The 19,123-nt window shown below is 40.5% G+C and overlaps 1 protein-coding gene across 1 annotated transcript in view; it reads left to right on the plus strand.

The window, feature by feature from the left end:
• The first annotated feature begins 333 nt into the window (after positions 1 to 333).
• The window catches only part of LOC111957415 (fibrinogen C domain-containing protein 1-like), a 169,197-nt gene continuing 150,407 nt past the window's right edge, over positions 334 to 19,123 (plus strand). The window contains exon 1 of the mRNA XM_023978229.2: positions 334 to 1,049. Within this exon, the coding sequence (XP_023833997.1) occupies positions 978 to 1,049 (72 nt within the window). The 5' untranslated portion in view covers positions 334 to 977. The remainder of the gene's footprint in view (positions 1,050 to 19,123) is intronic.

The following is a 19,123-nucleotide window of genomic DNA, read 5'->3' on the forward strand; positions in this document are numbered from 1 at the left end:
ACACCACTTCCAGCCGCATCTGGTCTCCCATCCAGGACCAACCCTGTTTAGCTTCAGAGGCAAGCCAGCAGTGGGATGCAGGGTGGTATGCTGCTGGCAAATGATAGAATGGCAATGATATAAGGGCAATGTTTAATGTCTGTAACTTCCATTACATGAAGAAGAAAGCAACAAGCTATCCTCCCGTCGAAATGTTAAGCGATTAAATGAATGACCTGCATCCTCATCTCAGAGGGAGTTGAAACGGGTGCGTAAAGCCCATGCAGGTACAGGCATTCATGTAACATAGTGGCACACACACTGTCTGCGCACGCACTTGCACAGCGAATGGAATCACTGACGGAGGCACACGCGTTGAGGCTTGGACTTCACGTCTTACCAAGTGCAATATACTTCTAATCTGAAAGACTGCGCCTTGAATCCTATCAGAGAGTTGCTTCATGCTTATTAACGTAAACCAGAGGCGGTTGAATATCTTATCCGAGCTCTCTCACAAGGACATAGCCCACGCGTAAAACCTTGACAGGACACTGGGCAACATTTTGAGTCTGAGAACAAATTAAATAGAAGAGGTTTTATTCTAGATTCTGGTTAACGACGGGTGAATTTTTGTTTCTTTAGGAACGGAAAATCTGCAACGCATCAAACGCGCACTGCCAAAGTGCACGTGCATTTTTTAACTCTAACAAAAAGGAACGTTGTAGCAATTTCACAATTGTGGAAATTCAAAGCAACTATTCTTTGCAAGGGGTCCTACAAGTATGTATGATTTCAACATGTTTGTAGTACTAGATTCCCATGATCTAGACCTCCGTTAGAATTGTAGAGATCTGTGCAGTGAAGTAGCCTAGTTTTGTGTGAGAGAACCTTTTTTCCTTTCTTATTGGAGTATTTCAAACACGCATATACCCTGGTCTGTGGATGACACTCTTCCTTTACCAATGATGTCAAATCTCGGATTTTAAGATTTTCAGAGAATGGTCAATGATCGATGGACAATCATGAACAGTGTGTCAGAACTCGAAGATGGACAACAGCATAAATCTCAGGTAGACATTGCATGCTGCACAGACTCATTAATTGATCTGCTCTGCTCAAAAACAAAAACCCCAGGTGTAAAGCCTGCAGGCACCATCAAGTATTTCATAAAATAGACTGTGGCTCATAATAATGCAAAACTATTGCACGTAATTACACATAGAAAACTAATACACATTTATTTCGTGAGAACTAAATAAACGTGCCTATTTAGGGAAAGCCTGTACCTATATTTAGTCATTGTTTTGACTTTAAAATTACGCTAATATGATGTGAATTATACACATTTAATTATAATAGTACATAATGTACTGGTAAATCCATAAATTGCTACTGTGTAGCTTGAGTTGATGATGATTTCTAATTGACAAATGGCAAGATGTCTGAATGATCCTGTAGAAACAGAAATGAGCTAAATCCTGTCTATCTTTGGGATTTTTTTTTATTGAAATATTTTTCATTCATTGTCGGTCCACTTACTTTACGATTTGTGCATCTCTATAGGAACATTAGCCTTTCAGCTGTCCAGCTGCAAATGTGTTTTTTTAATTTATATTTTTGTATAAATGTCTATCAAGGTAAAACAAAGAGAAAAAAAGAAAAGGGCATTACTGTAAAGTGGAGGAAACTGATGTTGAAACAGTTTCTTATGTCACATATTAACTTTATAACACTCAGTGCAAATGAGTGAGGGCACTTCTATGCTAGTTAAATATCTCAGTGGAGTATTTGGCATTGTGAAATGGCATACATACTAGGCTAAGTTTGTCAAATAGTCTTTTTTTTATGTAGCTTGGTGTCTGAGATTATATGTTTTTTTTGGCATGATACTCTCTTCAGGCTGTGTATTAGAGAACAGCATTATGGGTCTTGTTACTAATATACTTCTGTAGGAAACCTGTGATTTCTGCTTTTTGTTCAGTTGAAAGCCTGTATTTCTGGCCACAGGTGAATGAGGGGATCAGAACCTCAGCAGCTGCTTATCACAGGTGGACATCCACCATGCATGTTTTTCTCTCATTATCATAATGAGTATGATGTAGACTTCACACACACAAGCACACACACACGTTCACACACACAGACAGAGAGAGAGAGAGCTGTCTCCATGTAAGCCCAATGAGTTTCTGACATCATTTCATTGCTCCCATTTGGACCAGCTATCATTGACATGTTTGTTACAGTTGCATCATCAACACTGTTTAATGACTGCTTCGTTAAGTATTTCAACTGACCATACCCAAATCTTGATTTTGTCCTTCACTCATGCAACACAATACGAATTAATTTATGAATCATCCTTTCATTGAAACCAGTTAGGAATTCATTGGCTGTTTTGACTGGTGTTTCTCAATATAATCTCAATTAACCCAGAATGAAAGTCTTGCATAATAGGTCTGCTGCCCGATTAAGTTATGGGTCCATTCATGTTAAAGGAGAAGTTCGCCTTTTTTCAACCAAATCTCTATTTTTGATGTAAGTGGCATGTTATAGAAAGGTCCAGACACTTTTTTTGCAATTTCACTTTTTATTTTCCACAACCAGCAATTCACATCCTCATCCTGCAGTACAGGGGCTCTGAAAAAAAGAATTGCTCCAAAAAACACACATATGTCCTTTTAGAAACTGAAATGCTCTCAGTATAGTGAAGCACGTCTTTAGACGTTGTGCACATGAAATTGTGTCATTCCGAACTTTAACCGCAACGTTACATATCATTTTGTTCAACTGAAACTGTTTCCCCTATCCAGCGGTTTCATTCTCCGCGCAGCCTGCTGTTAGAATGGACCGAGCGGTATCGCAACAAAATGGAATATAACATTGCGGATAAAGTTCGGAATGACACAATTTCATGTGCACAACGTCTAAAGACGTGCCTCACTATACTGAGAGCTTGTACGTTTCTAAAAGGACGTATTTGGGTGTTTTTGGAACATTTGTTCATCTTTCTTCATGCTGCAGGATGAGTAGGTGAATCGATGGTTAGGGTAAGTTTCTTTTGAAAAAGCATCTGCACCCTTCCTTAGCATGCCATTTACATTGAACATTGTAAAAAGCTAAATTCCCCTTTAAGAGAAGCAATTACAGGCCCAGTGCAGTCAGAAACGTGATTGTTCTGTGTTTTATATATATTTCCACACTAAGAGGTTGGAATAATTGTGAAAATTATGATAATTCCCTTTTTGTGTAAGAGCTGTTTGAAAAGACTGCCTGTAATTTCAGCCTGTTTTGGTGGGATGGAGTTTTGGCCTTCCATGGTGACATCACCATGTAGTAAATTAGTTAATAGGCCAATAACAAAGAGTTCCAAACCTCTCTGCCAATAACAGCACATCTTCAGTTTTACTCTCCTGTTACAGGTTTTGGTTTTTCCATTTATGTTTTGAGGTTGGACTTTAGCGCGTATAGCACATTAGGGTGTAGGGCGCACCGATTGGTGTCACCTCGTTAGTCAGTATGTGTTACAACTGTGCTTGTTGCCATCTCATTAGTGTTTCACCTGTGTTGGCCCAGGTGCGATTTAAGAGTGTCTGGTCCAGTGCTCTAATTGTCTTGAGAGATATGGAGGGTAAACACATTTAGTTGTTGCTCCTATTTAAAAAAAAATCTCGACAAAGTATCCTTTATCTGATTTCATTTTGTTCCACATTTTTGGTTTGCTTCCTGTCTTTAAGTTTGATGTGAGTTTTCTTTTGTTTGCCTCTTCTTGCTCAAATTTAGTGGGTGCTCATTGTGGGTGTCTTTTTTTAGGTTCCAGTTGTTGTTGTTGGTCAACTTTCAGTGGTCACCCCCATGAGTGTCTTTCAGAACCCCTCCTAAAACCCCACCGGTTTCGTTTGGTTGTTGTCAGTTACTCTTTGTTATTTCCCCTCTCTGTTTGAGTGACAATGTCTGGTTTTCTTGCTGGGGAACGTAACGAAATGGATGCGCGTCCAGGATATTGTTCCCAATGAGTATGCTAGTCGCTCAAGTCACCTATTCTGAAGCTCTGCTCTGCTCAGATATTTGAATGTTCAAAATAAGCTTTTGTGGTAGTTTTTGTCACTAACATCCACCTTGAGGGGATATAAGATTGGCGGAGTCATTTTGAAAGTTGCATAAAGGCACAGGCTTATAAAATTAAAGCCATAGAGTTGGAAGCATTTGTGGAAAACCCTACGTGGGAGATGCTAGATAAATGTACAAAGGTGAATCTGCTTGTCAATGCAAAGCATTATGACATCAGTGGCATCTGGCGATCCAAAAGCAGTAGCCAAAGAGTTGATCGGTACTGTTTTGGTGGCGGAGGAAATCCTCTCAGAGATAGGCTGATGAAAAGGGCGCTACGGGTAGAGTACATCCCGTAAAGTGCAACTAAGGGAGTTAGAACTAAAGGCAAAGTTGGAGCAAAAGCTATTTTGAGCTTGAAAAACAAATGACAGCTTGTGCCCACAGATAAAGATAAATATCGTATGCGCCAGTTTGTCATTACTGCCATGAGAAAGAAACAGTCTCTGTGTCCTAAGTTGCAACAGAAAAATGAGAGGGAGTAAAGGTTGTTTCTTCTTTTTGGAGCACTCCAGTTCATAAAGATTTTGGTTCAGATGTGTATGAACCTTTTGAGTGGCAATGCTGTTAAGCAGCCAATGAAAATACTGCGAGACACTGGGGCAGCCCATTCCTTCATTTTGGAGGGTGTTTTACCTATGTCTGACACTTTTTATTTTTGTTATTTATTTTATTTTATTGAATATGCGAAACATACAATATACTTGCAGTGAAGCCGCTCAACAACTACACCATACCAGTCATCCAACAAACTCCCATTCAGAGCGACACACAGAAGCATCCAGGGTCAATTCCCTGCTCAAGGGCACGTTGACAGATCTCCCACCAGGCCAAAAAACATGAACCCGAATCCTACAAGATCCCCCCACAGTTCCCCAATAGCTGTCCCTCAACCATTCGAGACCCCTCCCACAGTCCCCCCAAAAATAAAAATAAAAAATACAAATTAATTCCATTCCCCACCCCCAAGAACCCCCCAATGCACCAACAACCAAGAGAATTAACTAAAGAGAAAAAATAAAAGACAGAAGAAAACAGCAAACAACAATGCAAAAAACAACAAAGGACAACTAAAATCATAACAACAATGCCTATGTCTAACACTTCAGCAACTGGCTACAGTGTGTTAGTACAAGGCGTGGAGATGGGCTGCATGGAAGTTCCTTTGAATACTGTGGAGCTCTAGTCTGATCTTATTTCTGGTTCCGTTGTCGTTGGAGTGAGGCCTAGCCTACCAGTGAAGGGGGTCTCATTCATTTTGGGAAACGATTTGACTGGAGGGAAGGTTGTGCCACATCGTTTGTAAGGAACCCAGAGTAGAGGAACCTGATGGGTTATCAGAAAGTACCCTAGAGCAGTGATTCCCCCCATGGGGGTCGTGGTAGGATTTTAACAGGTCGCGTGACTTGTGCATATAAATAAATACATATATAACATTATTTTGAAAGTCAACCACCGCACAGCTTATTGTTGCTGACTTTACATAAATTGAAGAGATTATAGAGTCTATCAAACATCTAAAGAACAATAAATCCCCAAGTGTTGATGGAATTACGTCAGAATTTTACAAATAATTTGTAAAATGTGTCTTCTTAATAATGACTATAAGATATTAGCCTTACTACTTGCAAAAATAATTAAAGAAGTCCTGGATGCAATCATTGTTGAAACACAGTCTGGCTTTATGAGGAACAGACATATTTCTAACAATGTCAGACTAGTATTAGACATACTTGACTACTCAAACCTAATAACCGAGGATAGCTTCATATTATTTTTTATTTTTCATAAAGCATTTGACACAGTAGAGCATCAGTTCCTCTTCCACTCCCTTGAGAGACTTGGCTTTTGGTATTTTTTTCTGTAAGGCTATTAAGACTCTCTATACAAATGGTAACAGCTCTATCAAATTGAAACATGGCACCTCACCTAGATTTGAGTTTAAGAGAGGAATTAGGCATGGTTGTCCTATCTCTCCGTATCTGTTTTATTAATCACCCAACTTCTTACAATAATAGTCCTGTACAAGGTATATCCATAGCTGGTAAAGAAATTATTATAAGCCAGCTGGCTGACGATACTACACTTTTTCTGAAAGACGCTAACCAAATTCCCCTATTAGGTTACCCATCTGCAAAAGTAAGTTTGATTCAAATCAACTCATATTGTTGCTTGCTAGTTAGCTAGCTACCTTAGTTGTTGTGCTAGCTATCATGCGAACATATTTACTTTTTTTATTTGATTTATTTAACCTGGCAAGTCAGTTAAGAACAAATTCTTATTTACAATGACGGCCTACCCCGGCCAAACCCGGACGACGCTGATCCAATTGCGTGCCGCCCTATGGGACTCTCAATCACAGCCGGTTGTGATACAGCCTGGAATCGAACCAGGGTCTGTAGTGACACCTCTAGCACTGAGATGCAGTGCCTTAGAACGCCGTGCCACTCGGGAGCCCAAAATGCATAGAAGTATTAAAAGACAGCAACGTATTCACATAAAAATGTGTTTAGGCAAATCATTAGTCAGATAGCTAGCTACCTATCACATGAATTGTGCAAAAATAGTATAGCTAACGTTAGCTAGCTAAACGCTAGCCAGTCAGTGGCGCTGACAGATTTAAACTGGTATCAACAAAATGTGTTTCACTCTATCCCATAAAACATGACATCGCTAACTAGGCATCGTTTACCTAATAAAAAAAGTTTTTGTTTATGAGGAAGTTTAATTAATACGTTAGACACTCACCAGACTACTTTGGTAGGTATTGTAACTAGCTAGATAGCTTGGTTTCCATTTTCCAATGGATGTTTTTAATCCCCTTGATTGGTCATCCACAGGTTACTGGTCTTGGAACTCGTGTTCTTGCTTCTGGTGAACTGTTTGCCAAAAGTTTGCCGTAGATTCACCACTAGTGGTAAATGTTTGCAAACTCTGGCAACAAATTAATTTTTGTAAGGGTACAGTATGAGAACTTTTGGAATGCTTCAGTAGGTTTCACATATTGTTAGCCATCAAATTAGTTATATGTTGTGGACAGATCTTCTTCAACACCTTTCTATAATGTACATGAATCAGAAAATTAATCTGAAAAGTTATTGACCATGCATTTAGTGTGTATGGTCAAGGTTAGTGAAGCTTTTGGACTTGTGGATAGTTCCACCTGCACTCTGTTGGACTAAATCAATAGCAGATAGATTCTTGAATGGAAGATTTCTGCCTCACAAGGCCAAGAAGGAATTTTACTCCATAAATTGACTCTAAAAACGAAAGTGAACCAAATACTGCAGACATTTACATACAGCGCATTTTGTATGTTGGTGTAGTGATGTTCTGGACTGTGAATAACTCACAACACCAATCTTTGGAAATAGCAGAAGATGTCAATCCACCCTACTACACACCCTTAGAAAAAAGGTGCTATCTAGAACATAAAAGGGTTCTTTAGCTGTCCCCATATGATAACCCTTTGAAGAACCTTTTTTGGTTCCAGATAGAACCTGGAACCAAACAGGGTTCTGCTATGGGGACAGCCGAAGAACCCTTTTGGAACCCTTTTTTCTAAGAGTGTAGATATAGGTCGTTATCAATAGAACATCACAATAAGGTGCAGAGCGTTTGATTTTATTGCTGGGAGGCAAGGAGACCATTGACTGCCGTTTTCAAGGGATTGTTAAATAAAACTAAACTTTTTGGTTGTCATATAATCACCTCTTGAAGAGTATAGTCAGAACTAAAAATGTCAGATCATTCCATGCAAAACAATTGCACACATTGAGCTCTATCATCAGAGATACAGTATACAGCGAGTAAGCCTAACTGCATGCTTTTCATTATCAGTAAACATCAATTTATCATGTAATTTCAGATACGTGAGGCTATAGCTCTCAATATTGGCCACCATTAATTGGATATTTGAGTGCTATAAAGTGAAAGTGAACTAAACCTGACCTGAAGTATGAGTGGTGTAAGTTAATTTCCCATCCTTTGGGGCCTCTGCCTGTCAAGCAACAGAAAGCCGCATTTGCCGATGTTAGCTGATGCTTCCTTTGCAAGCTACCAGTAAAAACGTTGTACTGTTGGCTAAACATAGCGTGTTAACTTTTTTCTCCAACCAACGTAGGCCTACCTAGCAAAGTTATCTAACATTATCCCCTTTTAAACTTTGTTTTTAAGAGTGATTAATCACGATTGCTGCTGACAGACATGATAGACATTGATTTGTGGACCACGGCCGATGTCAAGCTCTTTCCAAAAGTCTAATCTCCGATAAAGCAAGCGGTATGAAATATTGTTTGCTTCTACAATCCAAATATAGGCTACCCTTAAGTATCTAAAAATACATGATCAATTGATGTTTACTGATTGCGAAAAGCATACAGTTACTTGCTGTTTAATAACTGATGATAGAGCTAAATGTGGAATAATCTCATGTGTATAATTCTGACTATGCTCTTCAATAGGTGATAATATTAAAACCAAATAGTTGTAACATTTATTTAACAATCCCTTCAAAACGGCACATAGTTGTCAATGGTATTAGTGGAACTGGGGTCTCCTTGCCCCCCGGCAACCAAATCGGATGCTCAGCACCGTATTGTGACGTTTTATTGATAATTGGTTTGTTTTCTACTGGGTTCATATTCACATACATTTTGCTGTAAAATAAGCAGTGGCAATGCTGAACAGGTTTACCAAAACAGATATATACAATGCCCTTATGTATTATGTCTTGCTTGTCTCTCTTCTGGGCTTGTAGTGTTGGCACCTGACTGAGCTGGTTTCTGATACCTCACCCTAATCCCAGGCAAACCCTGTATGTATAATTAAGACGTGGCCTTGATGGTACAGTAACACATTGACCGTAGACCAGGGAAAACACGCACACACACACACTAGTGCTGAGCGATTAGTGCTTTTTGAGGTCGGTTCGATTATTACAGAATAATTACGGTTTTCAATTTTGGTTTGCATTAAATGCACTATGTGAGTTGAGTGCTGTAACATCACTTATCAACCATCCTTTATTCACCTTACTTGAATAAAATATCTAAGTTGTGTATATTATATTTTGTTTTATTTGATTACTTTAAATTATTTAATTTAAGTTAATCAAAGTAAATGACATACTTTTGTGCTCCAGAGTGGTGCAGCAGTCTAAGGCACTGCATTGCAGTGCTAAAGTTGTCATTAGAGACCCGGGTTCGATCCTGGGCTCTATCACAACCGATCGTGATTGGAAAATTTGCATTGAGCTCACAGGTATAAACTAATGGATTTCAAATAATTGAACCAGTTAGTCAATCAGTTAATTGCTCAGCACTAACAAACACACACACCTGATAACTGTGTTTCCCTCCTTCAGCGCGATGCTATCAATTGTCTCCTTTTCTGCTGTTTATGAGGTTGTTGCTGTAAACAGGATGTTTATGATGTTTATGATGATGGCACATTGCTACCTTTTAATAATATTTCCATGTTCACGTTGGGCCTTTACTATATACCAGTATTGATGCACAGACCAGTTGGGGTTTTTACTTTACCTTCTATAACGGTATTTCAATGTTAAATGTGATACACTGTGTGTAACGTCCATTTTTATAGTTTACTCTTATACTATTTTAGTCATCTGTCTCTGCTCCCTCTCTCTCTCCATGCCGCTTTCCACACAGACCTAGCCCCGCCCCCGTCACTCAAGGAGAGCGTTTGTTGTTGCTCGACCACGAGACCACTTGCATTCAGTCTGCATTGTCAATGCATCACATGCAACAATTTTGATGACAATGATGCTGTTTCCACTTTGCTTCTTAATATAAATCCAAGGTGAGGACCAAGGTGCAGCGTGATACGTGTTCATATTATTTATTAGAAACTGAACACTAAATACAAAATAACAAAAGGAATAACCGAAACAGTTCTGACAGGTGATACAAACACTGAACAGAAAATAACCACCCACAACTAACAGTGGGAAAACAGGCTACCTAAGTATGGTTCTCAATCAGAGATAACGATAGACAGCTGCCTCTGATTGGGAACCATACCAGGCCAAAACATAGAAATACAAAACATAGAACAACATAGAACACCAGACATAGAATGCCCACCCAAACTCACGCCCTGACCAACCAAAATAGTGTGTGTTTTCAACTTAAGGTCCTGCACTATTCAAAAAACGCATTTAGAACCTTTATTATTTAAAAAGGTCAAATACCGTCAAAAACGTAAAAAATATTGTGATATGATATTTTTGCCATATCGCCCAGCCCTAGTTCACGTGCTAATCGGAGCTAGGATACTTTGAAATGTCAAGTGGATGTAGTTATACACCTGCTGCGTTCAACCAGTAAGCAAGTTGGAACTAGGAGTCCTAGATCCGACTAGCACATGAACGCGGCATGAGCTGTTTGATGGCAGCAGCCATTTGTCCATCTGTGGTAAATTTGTTTATCATCATCGCTTCTACAGTATATGACCTTCTTTCTTGGAATATAGGATAAGACATTTTGCATTTAGCCTGTGGTTTTTAATGACATGATTGAACACAGCAAAACGTCAGTGAGCAGCATACTATTTTCAGTATTGGAAAACATAATTACAAGGTTTTTTTTCTTAGGCGTTGACACATTCACATGCCTTGTTGAACAATTGAATGAACGTGTGAATAAATCAAAACGTGTGAATAAATCAAAACATATTCTAAAAAAATTGTAGAAAATTGCCTCTGCCTTGTGTTTTTTAAGTCCCAGTTATCAGGGGTTGATCATAGCAGTGGGCATATTTCATACAGCGGCCGGGAGCTGGTGGTCAGACAGACAACTTCGGGATGAAAATGATTTTTAGCACCACTGATTTTAAAGCAGGCATAAAGTTTTAGTCATTATTTTCTGGGCTGTAAAATCACCTTTGTCACATTATTCACACATAAGTCTTGCTTGCTCAACTTCATTGTTCATTCATTGGCCCATGGGTGTGTGTGTGGTGTGCCGAATGGAGGCTGCCTGCGAGCTGCAACTACGAATGCAAGCTGATTAATAATAATAAGTATTTAAGTAAGGGAAAAGAATGGACAACGCAGCAGGACGAGGGTAATGTACAGAACGGAGGCGTTTATCCAGCTTATACCACCGTTGCAATAGTAAAGCACACATTTACCGGTAGAAAAAAATATTTCTTGATATTTTCATTTTTAAAATATCATTCATATTTTCTCATCTTTTGGTTGCTAGAGACGCGACCCAGTCGTTTGTTCGATATTTATGGACGCAAACCAGTTGTTCGTTGTATATGTTCTGTTGCCATGCTCGCTGGCAACAGAAACATTTTTGCTACCTCAAATTTTTGCTACCTTTACTGCCAATGTGAATTTTTCAAATTGTATCTATTTTTTTTTTTATTTTTTTTTTGGACCTTTATTTAATCAGGCAGGCTAGTTGAGAACAAGTTCTCATTTACAACTGCGACAGGTCCAAGATAAAGCACAGCAGTTCGACACATACAACAACAGTTACACATAGAATAAACAAACATACAGTCAATAATACAGTTGAAAAATAAAAATATATATACAGTGAATACAAATGAGGTATGGCGAATGAGGTATGGCGAAGTAATTACAATATAACAATTAGACACTGGAATGGTAGATGTGCAGAAGATTAATGTGCAAGTAGAGATACTGGGGTGCAAAGGAGCAAGATAAATATATACAGTATGGGGATGAGGTAGTTGGATGGGCTATGTACAGGTGCAGTGATCTGTGAGGTGCTCTGACAGCTGGTGCTTAAAGCTAGTGAGGGAGATATGGGTCTCCAGCTTCAGAGATTTTTGCAGTTCGTTCCAGTCATTGGCAACAGAGAATTGGAAAGAAAGGTGGCCAAAGGAGGAATTGGCTTTGGGGTGACCAGTGAGATATACCTGCTGGAGCGCGTGCTACGGGTGGGTGCTGCTATGGTGACCAGTGAGCTGAGATAAGGCAGGGCTTTACCTAGCAGAGACTTGTAGATGACCTGGAGCCAGTGGGTTTGGCGACGAGGATGAAGCGAGGGCCAGCCAACGAGAGCGTACAGGTTGGAGGAGAGTTTACAGTCTAACCAGACACCTAGGTATTTGTAGTTGTCCACATATTCTAAGTCAGAACCGTCCAAAGTAGTGATGCTGGACAGGCGGGCAGGTGAGGGCAGTGATCGGTTGAAGAGCATGCACTTAGGTTTACTTGCATTTAAGAGCAGTTTGAGGCCACGGAAGGAGAGTTGTATGGCATTGAAGCTCGTCTGGAGGTTAGTTAACACAGTGTCCAAAGAAGGGCCAGAAGTATACAGAATGGTGTCGTCTGCGTAGAGGTGGATCAGAGAATCACCAGCAGCGAGAGCGACATCATTGATGTATACAGAGAAGAGAGTCGGCCCGAGAATTGAACCCTGTGGCACCCCCATAGAGACTGCAAGAGGTCCGGACAACAGGCCCTCCGATTTGACACACTGAACTCTATCAGAGAAGTAGTTAGTGAACCAGGCGAGGCAATCATTTTAGAAACCAAGGCTGTTGAGTCTGCCAATAAGAATGTGGTGATTGACAGAGTCGAAAGCCTTGGCCAGGTCGATGAATACGGCTGCACAGTAATGTCTCTTATCGATGGCGGTTATGATATCGTTTAGGACCTTGAGCGTGGCTGAGGTGCATCCATGACCAGCTCTGAAACCAGATTGCATAGCGTAGAAGGTACGGTGGGATTCGAAATGGTCGGTAATCTGTTTGTTGACTTGGCTTTCGAAGACCTTAGAAAGGCAGGGAAGGATAGATATAGGTCTGTAGCAATTTGGGTCTAGAGTGTCTCCCCCTTTGAAGAGGGGGGTGGCCGCGGCAGCTTTCCAATCTTTGGGAATCTCAGACGATATGAAAGAGAGGTTGAACAGACTAGCAATAGGGGTTGCAACAATTTCGGCAGATAATTTTAAAGAGAGAGGGTGCAGATTGCAGGCTCGGCTGATTTGTAGGGGTCCAGGTTTTGCAGTTCTTTAAGAACATCAGCTATCTGGATTTGGGTGAAGGAGAAATGGGGGAGGCTTGGGCGAGTTGCTGTGGGGAGTGCAGGGCTGTTGACCGGGGTAGGGGTAGCCAGGTGGAAAGCATGGCCAGCCGTAGAAAAATGCTTATTGAAATTCTCAATTATAGTGGATTTATCGGTGGTGACAGTGTTTCCTAGCCTCAGTGCAGTGGGCAGCTGGGAGGAGGTGCTCTTATTCTCCATGGACTTTACCGTGTCCCAGAACTGAGTTTGTGCTACAGGATGCAAATTCAGTCGTATGTGTTTTTCTTTCTTTCTCTTCCCCCCTCCCATTTTTTTCACATTACATTTTTACCTTTGTTTACAAAGCAGTGTATACCAAATCTGGCCATTTCTCTAAGCGAACCCTGAGGGCTTTTAAAGTCCTGTTATCACTGACACCCCAGACGTAACCCTGGTGTAATGCCACCCAGAGGAGTTGCAAATGACTTTGACCTCCTCCAGTAGCCGACTAGCGAACAACGAAAGGAGCGAGTGCATCTTCCCCGAGAGATGCAGTAGCAGCACACACACATGAACACGCACCCACGCTCACGCACACGCACACACACACACACCGTTAAAATTAGAGGAAATTACAGTGTAGTAGAGAGACATTAATGCAGTTGATGACTTTTGAGTGGACTTGGCATCTGTCACATCAGATCATAGACTGAAAGACTGTCAAGCCCCATAATCCATTATGGACAATCTAATCAGGCTTTACAGTACATCTTAGAACTCTAACCAGCCATGTCAATCTGTCAGACCGGCCTCAAGTCATCCCAGTTCCAATGTGCCTACCAAGCAGAGCAGTGTAGCCATTTGGCTTCCATCCCACTGGGCACACTGGTTGAATCAGTGTTGTTTCCAAGTCATGTCAATGAAATGATGTTGAACCAACATGGAATTGACATCTGTGCCCTGTGGGATGCATGTTGATTCGAAATAATGAATATGATACAGAAATCACCTGCATTGTTTTTGCCAAAACACCAGAGCTTCAAATGTATTTGTCACATGGGCCGAATACAACAGGTGTAGTAGACCTTACCGTGAAATGCTTACTTACAAGCCCTTAACCAATAATGCAATTCAAGAAATAGTTAAGAAAAGATTTACTAAATAAATTAAAGTAAAAAATAAAATAAGAAGGAACACAATAAAATAACAATAATGAGGCTATATACATGGGGTACCGGTACCGAGCCAATGTGCTGGGGTACAGATTAGTTGAGGTAATTTGTTAATGTAGTTAGGGGTAAAGTGACTATACATAGATATTAAACAGTGAATAGCAGCAGTGTAAAAACAAAGGGGGTGGGGGGTGTCAGTGTTAATAGTCAGGGTGGCCATTTTGATTAATTGTTCAGCACTCTTGTTCAAAATTGTTCAGCAAAGGCGGGGGTAGAAGCTGTTAAGGAGCCTTTTGGACCTAGACTTGGCACTCCGGTGGACACCAAGGAACTTGAAACTCTCGACCCGCTCAACTACAGCCCCGTCGATGCCTGTTCGAACCTCCTTTTCCTCTAGTCCACGATCAGTTCCTTTGTCTTGCTCACATTGAGGGAGAGGTTGTTGTCCTGGCACCACACTGCCAGGTCTCTGACCTCCTCCCTATAGGGTGCCTCATCATTGTCAGTGATCAGGCCTACCACTATTGTGTCTTCAGCAAACTTAATGATGGTGTTGGAGTCGTGCTTGGCCACGCAGTCGTTGCTGAACAGGGAGTAAAGGAAGGGACTATGCACGCACCCCTGAGGGGCCCCAGTGTTGAGGATCAGAGTGGAAGATGTGTTCTTGCCTACCCTTACCACCTGGGGGGCGGCCCGTCATGAAGTGCAGGATCCAGTTGCAGAGGGAGGTGTTTAGTCCCAGGGTCCTTAGCTTAGTGATGAGCATTGAGGGTGTTGAACGCTGATCTGTAGTCAATGAACAGCATTTTCACATAGGTGTTCCTTTTGTCCATGTGGGAAAGGGCAGTGTTGAGTTACATTGAGATTGCGTCATCTGTGGATTTGTTGGGGCTGTATGCAAATTGGAGTGGGTCTAGGGCTTCCAGGATGATGGTGTTGATATGAGTCATGACCATCCTCTCACAGCACTTCATGGCTACCGACGTGAATGGTAGTCATTTTGGTAGGTTACCTTCACTTGAGACATGTAGGTATTACTGACTCGATCTAGAACAGGTTGAAAATATCAATGAAGAGACTTGTAAGTTGGTCAGCGTGTGCGCGGAGTACAGGTGATGGTAATACGTCTGGCCCCGCGGCTTTATGAATTTTCTCTTGTTAAAGGTCAAGCTTACATCGGCTACGGATTACACAGTCGTCCAGAGCAGCTGGTGCTCTCATGCATGCTTCAGTGTTGCTTGCCTTGAAGCGAGCAAAAAAGGTCGTCTGGTAGGCTCGCGACACTGGGCAGCTCGCGGCTGGGTTTCATTTTGTTGTCCGTAATAGTTTGGAAGCCCTGCCACATCCGACGAGTGTCAGAGCAAGTGTAGTATGATTCAATCCAAGTCCTGTATTGACACTTTACCTTTTTGATGGTTCGTCTGATGGCATACCAGAATTTCTCATAATCGTCCTGATTAGTGTTCCTCTCCTTGAAAGCGTCAGCTCTAGCTTTTGTCTCGTTGCGGATGTTGCCTGTAATCCATGGCTTCTGGTTGGGATGTGTACGTACGGTTACTGTGGGGATGACGTCATTGATGAAGCCGGTGACTGAGGTGGTATACTCCTCAATGCCATTGGATGAATCTCAGAACATATTCCATTCTGTGCCAGCAAAACAGTCCTGTAGCGTAGCATCCACGTCATCTGACCACTTCTGTATTGAGCGAGTCATTGGTACTTCCTGCTTTAGTTTTTGCTTGTAAGCAGGAATCTGGAGGATATAATTATCATCAAATTTTCCAAATGGAGGGAGAGCTTTGTCTGCGTCTCTGTGTGTGGAGTAAAGGTGTTCTAGAGTTATTTTTTCCTCTGGTTGCACCTCTACCGATTCACCCTCCCGGATCTGGGATCCTCCTCATCAGAAACACTGACTAGCATAGCCTAGCCTTGCGCCACAGGGATATCATATAATATAATTTCATGAAATCACAAGTCCAATACAGCAAATGAAAGATAAACATCTTGTGAATCCAGCCAACATGTCCAATGTTAGCTCACCACAATAGCCAAACACAAAACGCCATGTTTTCACCGCAAACATAGCTACATAGCTAACTTCATCAGATGACAGTCTTATAACATCATGTTATACAATACATTTATGTTTTGTTCGAAAATGTGCATATTTATAGCTACAAATCCTGGTTTTACATTGGTGCCATGATCATAAATGGCACCAAATCAGCCAGAATAATTACAGAGAGCAGCGTGAAATACATAAATACTCATCATAAAACATTTATGAAAAATACATGTTGTACAGCAAATGAAAGATAAAAATCGTGTGAATCCAGCCAATATTTCCGATTTTTTAAGTGTTTTACAGCGAAAACACAATATATATTTATATTAGCTCACCACAATAGCCAAACACACAACGCCATTTTTTCACCGCTAACATAGCTTTCACAAAACCCACAAATAGAGATAAAATTAATCACTAACCTTTGAACATCTTCATCTTATAACATCATGTTATACAATACATTTATGTTTTGTTCGAAAATGTGCATATTTATAGCTACAAATCGTGGTTTTACATTGTGAATACGGCGCCAAAATGCACCAAATTGTCCGGAGATATTTTGGACAGTCACGTAATCTAACCAAAAAACGAATCATAAACTTTGCTAGAAAATACATGTTGTACAGCAAATGAAAGATACACTGGTTCTTAATGCAACCGCTGTGTTAGATTTAAAAAAATACCTTTAGTACAAAGTACAGCATGCAATTTTCTGAGACAGCGCCCAGCCATTCTCCGCCATGTTGGAGCCAACATATTCCACAAAAATACAAAATAACATCATAAATATTCTCTTACCTTTGATGATCTTCCATCAGAATGTAGTGCAAGGAGTCCTAATTCCACAATAAATCGTTGTTTTGTTTTAGAATGTCCATTTCTTCTGTCGAATTAGCAACTTTGGCTAGCATTGTGGAGCGCACATGTCCATCAACTCTTGGCGTATGGAACGAAAAATTCCAAAAGTCACAATAAACGTTGAATAAACTGGTCAAACTCAGTTGAAAATCCATCTTTATGGTTTTCTCATATGTATCCAATAAAGTCCAAGACGGAGCATTTCGTCGTGTATACCTAACGCATTGCAGAAAACAATGTGGTGTTCCCTGGTGCGCAGCTAAATAGGGCAGACCTGTCACTCCAAAAGCTCTCATTCGATCTCACATCAAGCTAGACACCCCATTCAACATTCTACTGCCTGTTGACATCTAGTGGAAGGCATATGAAGTACATACAGATCCATAAATATAAGGCAATTGAATAGGCAAGGCCTTACACAGAGCCCCATTTTCAGAATTTTCACTTCCTGTTTGGAAGTTTGCTGCCAAATGAGTTCTGTTTTACTCACAGACAGTTTTAGAAACTTCAGAGTGTTTTCTATCCAATAGTAATAATAATATGCATATCGTATGATCTAGAACAGAGTACGAGGCCGTTTAATTTGGGCACAATTTTTCCCCAAAGTGAAAACAGCGCCCCCTATTAAGAAGAAGTTAACATGCAGGTAAAAAAATAGGTCAAACGGATTTAAGTTTCCCTGCATTAAAGTCCCCGGCCACTAGGAGCGCCGCCTCTGGATGAGCGTTTTCCTGTTTGCTTATGGCCGTATACAGCTCATTGAGTGCGGTCTTAGTGCCAGCATCGGTTTGTGGTGGTATATAGACAGAATAACATCATATTAAAAATAAAAATAAGTCTAATATTCTTTACCTTTGATGATCTTCCATCAGAATGTAGTGCAAGGAGCTAATTCCACAATAAATCGTTGTTTTGTTTTAGAATGTCCATTTCTTCTGTCGAGTCTTAGGCTAAGCATTTGGAGCGCACATGTCCATTTCAACTTCTTGGCGTATGGAACGAAAAATTCAAAAGTCACAATAAACGTTGATAAACTGGTAAACTCAGTTGAAATACTTCTTTATGGTTTTCATATGTATCAAAAAGTAAGACGGAGCATTTCTGTCGTGTATACCTAACGCATTGCAGAAAACAATGATGGTGTTCCCTGGTGCGCATTAGATCTTCCTGTATTAAAAAACGCTAAATAGGGGCAGTCGGTGACACTTTTCTCGAAAACGCATAGCCTTCTATTTTGTGATTTTTTCACATATTCATAGGGGAAAAGTGTACCATTTCAATCATATTATTCTATCTGTTTTTTTCAACATGATGTCTATGTGAGCACCTTTATAGTGATTTGGCAAATGAAGTACATAAGATCCATTAAATGAAAAAGAGGGCAAAGTTTGGTAATTTTAGGGTCAATAGGCCTTTTACACAGAGCCTCCATTTTCTAGGTATTCATAGTACTTCTTTTTGTTGGGAACATGAAGTTTTTGTCTGGCATAATGAGATAATCTGTTTTAACTCACAGGACAGAGTTTTTTTAGAATACTATCAGAGTGGTTTAAATTAACTAATACCAAGATTGATTATTGTAATATAATTCATGTATTTGGTGCATATTATAGGATCTGTGGTTATTGATATGATGGTACAGTAGGGTTTACGAGGCGCTTGGTGTTATTTAATTGTTGGCGGTAACTCGGACCAATTTTTGTGCTCCTTACGACAGGTAAGTGGTTTGGAAATATTGTAGGGCGCCCTTAATTTAAGAAGAGATAAGTTGTTGACGATTGTGGGTTTAGGTAAGTGAGATAAATAAAGTGGGTTTCAAGTTGGTTATAGTGGCTCGAGTGATTTGGTTTTAGGAGGTCTTCGCCGCTTGCAATTAAAGGTGCCGCTGTTGGCTCAGTATGGGCGCAAGAAAACAGTGAGCCAAAGCCG

Source organism: Salvelinus sp. IW2-2015, linkage group LG33 (assembly GCF_002910315.2).
Source record: "Salvelinus sp. IW2-2015 linkage group LG33, ASM291031v2, whole genome shotgun sequence".
NCBI lineage: Eukaryota > Metazoa > Chordata > Actinopteri > Salmoniformes > Salmonidae > Salvelinus > Salvelinus sp. IW2-2015.